Genomic DNA, 5,514 nt, shown 5'->3' with positions numbered 1-5,514 from the left:
TCCAACTTTATAATGGTTAGTTCATTCATTTGTACTCTCAAAGAATTCTTACAAATTAGTACTACCTCCGTTTTAAAATATAATAACTTTTAGCTATAAATCTAGTTAAGCACATTTTCATATTCATAACTAGAAATGATAAATTTTGAGACAGAAGGAGTAACATATAGCTATTTAGTCATTAGCACAATAAAACGCAAACATCGGGTCTCCATCCTTATCTCAATGCATATGACATCTTTATCCCAAAACCCAAAGAACTGGATTAAACTGGAGGATCAGCACATTTTCATTGTTTCTGTCCGTCTACATATATATACATAAACCGTAAGAATTGAAAGTTTTCCTACGAAATTTCTACTTCAGACAATGCCTTGATCTAACAAATTAGGCCGAGAACCCCGATCTGACTTCAGTCACTTCTCTACATTCTCCAGCTGTAAATCATCTCTCTCCTTTTCTTCATCCTCTTTAAACTTCTCTACATCCTCATCTGTGAATCGTCTTTCTCCTTTTCGCTACCCTCTCCAACTGTGAATCGTCTTTTGTTGGCACTCAGACCTGATGAATGTAGCTGCCCTCGTTTCTTAACAAGACGTGCTGCAGTTTCACGATCAGACTTTGCTTCATTGTTGTCAGGCTGTGGAAACAAATATGAAAAGTAAGATACTTATATAATTTTTTTTATGGAAATAAGATACTTATATATGATAGCCTGTTGTTTTAGAAATATATAAGGCAGCTAACGGATGCACGGATGGTAATCAGAACAGGCAGTTGGTTGCAAAGCAAAATGGATACCTTGATTGCTAACGCCTTGTCAAAAGATAATATAGCTGAATCTGGCTCCCCAAAATTTAACTGTGCTCTGCCAAGTGTAATCCAACCCTGCAAGTCAATATATATGACCATATTTCATTCATGCCGCTGATAAATATAAGGACTGAGAACTGATAGGATTCACGCATTAAGTAATACTCCAAGAGTAGAGTAGTGTTTTTGCCCTGGGGATGCCTACTAACCTCATGCCATAATGGATCCAATTCTGTTGCCCCTGCATACCCAACATAGAGCAATTAATTTATCAGAAGTGGAGAAATGGAAATGACACAAATATGCTGCTGGGATCATATATTAATATAGACTTCACATGTGGCCAAAATAGGCAACTGCACAGTAATTCATTCACAAATTAAAATTATTCTTCATTTTTATGTATGGAATGCAGTAATTATTCTTTGTTCTTGATTGAAAGGGTTCACAATGGGCCCTACTATTTATAGATGTTTTATGCATTTTGCAACGTCCTGTTAAAAGTACCACCAAAACACACTTTTGACAGGAAAAAAGAACATGGATTGAGTAAATCCTAGACACTGCATATCAGTGCTAAAATGATAATTCAATTTGGAAGTATGGTATTGTTCCCAACTCATGGCCTCCTAGTAGGTCGTTATCATTAGAATCATTAAGGGCAAATAAACTGAACAAGAGCATACATACTGGTTGCTGCTGTCAGTGCACGCCATGCATCTCCCAGCTCAAGTAGAATCTGAGCTTTCTGTTCATGCAGTATAGCATTATCGGGCATCAAGGTAAGTGCAGCCTCCCACTTACCAAGTGCTTCATGGTACTTCCCTTCCTAAAACAATAACAATAAGATAATCGTCATCTGCTTTTTAAATTATCATTTAGCAAAAGCACATGTATGGTGTGCTGAATGTTAAGTAACCCTGCAGGTGCAGGCCCCAACTACAAATAAAATCTAGTACATACTGTTAAAGAAATTTGATGTGAAAAATGAAATCCAGCCAGCTGTCCCTTTCAAGTGTAAATTGTGCATCCAAGATAATTGATTGCATATTCTATAAGAATAGAAGTATGGACAATGGAAATCCATTATTCTTCATATTTCTCTAAAAGGAAAAGGAGTATTGCATCATAGAATAGTAGTAACCAAAGTATATGGATTGAAAAAGGTATGAGGCTTCAAGGACTATCTTGTGTATACCTGGGACGGTCGAGTTCATTTTTTTGCTTTACTATGTGTTTCTAAAATGAAAGGGCATCAATAACTGACAATATAATATTCATGAACTATGCGTCTATGACATAGTGACTAATGACCTAGAGAGCTTGGTTTGGTTGTAGGGACAGTGAAAACAATGAACACTCGAGTCCTTCAATAATAAATAAATACATAAATTTGTCATGTAACATAGATAAGGAGAATAGAGGATACCTCGGCTGATTATCAAAAAGAAAAGAAAAGAAAGATACCTCAGCTAGCCTGTTCCCCTGGTGCTGGAGGGACTCAGCATTATCAGATGGCTTTGTTCCAGGACAGTCCGTGGTAACCTCTCTTGTTTCCTCCTTTTCTGTCTCATCATTGTCACTGTCCACCCCAAAAGGTAGGCCTGGCTTAGATGGTGCCACTGAGGGCTGCCTATTCGTCTTGGCATTCTTACCCCAAGTTATTTTCATCTTGGAACTGTTACATGAGATGGGCTGACAGGAGTCAGTTTCTTTAACTAGAAAAGCAACATTCCTTTCACATACTCAACCATTAAAGGGAAAAGAAAGGCACCCATATATCTACGAAAACATAGCAAACTGAGTAGGGAAACATAAAAACACCAGAAAAAACAGCCCTACAGATTCCATGTAGTGCTCATACTAAAGTGACACACTACCATACTGATCTATAAATAATATACGCATCAATACTTTCAACATCTCCAACCAGTGGGCATCTGTTGAAGCATTGGACTTAGGTTCTTGATATTAGTAGAAAACAAGTTTGAATAGAACACTGTCTTATCTGTAGGCTGCAGCACAACCAAAAAAGGACTGCTAAAGACCTGAGACAAGCTCAAGCAGTCAAGTTGATTATAAAATTCGTCCCATTTACGTGTGGATATCGCATTGTCCTCCATTCATGAAGGCAACTTCAAACTACTAACTTCTAAAGTCAGAAGCTGCACCAGTGTTAGCCTCTTAGAGCATCTCCAACAGGTACCCAAACCAAATTCCCTATAGTTAATTTTTTGGGAATTCATTTAGATTGGCAAGTGATCAATTCTTTCAGATTGCTATATATTTGTTCTCATACGTCGTGAAAAAGAAATATATGCATTTGATCTTTGTGGAAAAATATTGGCAGCAATGGCTAATCTTTGTAGAAAAACACATGAAGCACAGAAGGAAAAATGTGATTTTTGCCGTTAGCTGATAGGTGTGAAAAAAAAAAGCCTGCATCTGTTAGCTCTGGGATACAGTCATACGTAATGTGATTTTCGCATGAGCTGTTAGCTTTTGTTGGAGAATGTAATTTTGCTTTAAAAAAGGGGATAAGTTTAAGAACCTGCAATTTTCTGTGAAATGTATTCAAGAGAAGTGATTGGAAGTTGCTATGTTGTGTGCCAATTGTAAAGGCTTGTGGAACCAGTGATTTTTGGTACTATGTTGTAAGGTATCTATACAGAGAACAAGTCATTCTAAACTTGCCAATAGAAGAAGAATGAACCGATGGATATGAGCAACAACAAATGCGAATAAAACAAATGTCCTGAACACAAACCTGTGTACAGAACCACCACGGCACCGTGGTGCATTGTCAAGGTCATATTGATGTTGTGCTATGAGTACTGCTGCCAGAATGAGTTCATCATCATCATCTGATGACGACGAATCCAAGAGTTGATGCATAAGAAAGCCTCTCATTGTGATGTGCTAGAGGAAGAAAACCATCATGAAGAGCAAATATGTAGAGATAAGAAAAATAGCCACTCGGAATAAATAATTTGAAGAGCAGATTGCAGAGAACCCCATTTTTTGTGGTTAAAGTTCCGGAAAACCGCACATACTTGCACACAACCACGGATTTTTTTTAATGGTACAAAGGTTTCATGAAAAACCCAAATTTATTCAAATCACAATTACTACTCCATTAGCATATCTGAAACAATTATATTGAAAGGAGTGAAGAATTAAACCAAACACACATAGGCCCCGTTCGAACCAAGATGAACTTAAGGGCACACAAAACAAGAAAACCATTAGTGTATAATTAATTAAGTTTTAATTATTACAAACTTGAGAAATATATATTTAATATTTTAGAGCAACTTGAAACTGCATCTTAAGGGCAGTCCCATAACACTAGACATAGTTTCCATAAACTCCACATCATCAAGAAACTAGTCCTAGACACTACTCTTCCAATGCAAACACCACTATTCCATACTTCAATTTAATGCTATTTATCTCACATGATGTCTTGGATGTTGTGTAGAAACCATATCCCATGTAAGACATGGTTTCCTTCTCTTTCCTCATTTATTCACTTGCCATATCATTTTTTATTTTAGGTGACAACTTATTTAATGCTATGGACACCATCCTAGTCATTGGGTTGGGAATGCCCTAATTAGAAAAAGAACGGGTTATAGAGGCAAGCACGACCAATGAGGACATAGGGAATGGTTTTCTTTTTGGGAATCTGTTGGTTGGAGATGTTCTTGTGCATGCAAGCATATCATCAAACAAGTTGTGCGCGGTGCGGCCACCGACTCACTCAAGCCTATAGAGGCGAGCACCAGTGGTCCAGTGCACCACTGCACTGAACAAAGATCGCTAGGAAAAACAGCGGGACAAGCTGCGCGCACGCCTGGAACAACAAGAAGGAGGAACAAGAATCCACTCGCCGGCCGAGAGATAGACCGGGCTTCGCGGCGGCTGTAACATCAGCGTGGGGTTGGGAGAGGACGCCGCGGGTGGCTGGCGGAGGACTCACCGATCAGGCCCGGAAGCGCTGCTCGCTGCTGCAGGAGGAGGAGGGCTGGAGCTTCCGGTGAGGAGTAGGAGGAGGAGGCAAGCGGCGAGCGGAGAGACGACGGCGGCGGCGGGGTGGTTTCCGCTGCTCCGGTAGAAGTTGAGGAGATTCCGGCGGAGTGGCTGGGCTGACCTCTCTCCAATGGACCTGTTTTGAAGAAGTATTCGGGCCCAGATATTGGGCCACCAGGGCATCACTGCGGCCCATCCAAGATAAGCACAAGAGGGTTTACCTTTTTTTCGATATTTTTTTGCTATGCATATTCCCTTGACAAATTTCTCAAAAATATTTTTTGAGAATTACGCAGTACAACACAGACACTCACAACGCACGCGCACACGCAAACCCTACCACTATGAGCATCTTCGAAAACTGGGCCGGCAAATCCTGGAGAGATTGACGAAGTCACCACATGCGCCTACCACTGAAAGCACAACGCCGTTAAATCCTGGAAAATTCGACTCTCACTCAGGTGCTACTGAGACTCTTGTAACCACTAGGCTACAGGCCCTTTCGCTAAAAATATTATCTCTACTGCTTAAACAATCCGTAGTGGTGATGCCTCCTCCTCCGCACCACAATCCCGTGACTCCTCCGGATCGCGATCCCGATCCCCCATCGTTGCGTCACCTTCCTCCGCATCCAATCTCGCGCTGCCCCACATCGCCGCGCCCCATCCT

The 5,514-nt window shown here is 40.4% G+C and overlaps 1 protein-coding gene across 3 annotated transcripts; it reads right to left on the bottom strand.

Annotated features, from left to right (window-relative positions):
* Window positions 1-170: 170 nt before the first annotated feature.
* On the bottom strand, window positions 171-5,028 carry LOC127761423 (uncharacterized). Of its 3 annotated transcripts, none has more exons than XM_052285716.1 (7): window positions 4,796-4,928; window positions 3,581-3,732; window positions 2,281-2,491; window positions 1,504-1,642; window positions 1,023-1,054; window positions 802-888; window positions 173-640 (listed from the first exon to the last, which is right to left on the bottom strand). In XM_052285716.1, the coding sequence occupies exons 2-7, from the start codon at window positions 3,721-3,723 to the stop codon at window positions 482-484; spliced, it is 771 nt and encodes a 256-aa protein (XP_052141676.1). In that variant the 5' UTR covers window positions 3,724-3,732; window positions 4,796-4,928; the 3' UTR covers window positions 173-481. The 3 variants fall into 3 exon arrangements, with proteins under 3 accessions (XP_052141675.1, XP_052141676.1, XP_052141677.1); XM_052285717.1 differs by having other exon boundaries at window positions 175-640; window positions 3,581-3,677; window positions 4,796-4,913; XM_052285715.1 differs by lacking the exon at window positions 3,581-3,732 and having other exon boundaries at window positions 171-640; window positions 4,796-5,028.
* Window positions 5,029-5,514: the final 486 nt, after the last annotated feature.

Source organism: Oryza glaberrima, chromosome 2, assembly GCF_000147395.1.
Source record: "Oryza glaberrima chromosome 2, OglaRS2, whole genome shotgun sequence".
Lineage (NCBI taxonomy): Eukaryota > Viridiplantae > Streptophyta > Magnoliopsida > Poales > Poaceae > Oryza > Oryza glaberrima.
Note: the sequence above shows the minus strand (reverse complement) of the source record. Positions and strands in the feature narration are given on the sequence as shown.

Bases quoted from the DNA above. Each gene is read 5' to 3' on its own strand.
- LOC127761423 (XM_052285715.1), bottom strand. From the start codon at position 5,028: ATGCCCTGGTGGCCCAATATCTGGGCCCGAATACTTCTTCAAAACAGG. The intron at 2,492-4,795 runs GTGAGTCCTCCG...CTCATGTAACAG, and splicing joins AGCGCTTCCGGGCCTGATCG to TTCCAAGATGAAAATAACTT. The intron at 1,643-2,280 runs GTATCTTTCTTT...TTATTGTTTTAG, and splicing joins AGGGGAACAGGCTAGCTGAG to GAAGGGAAGTACCATGAAGC.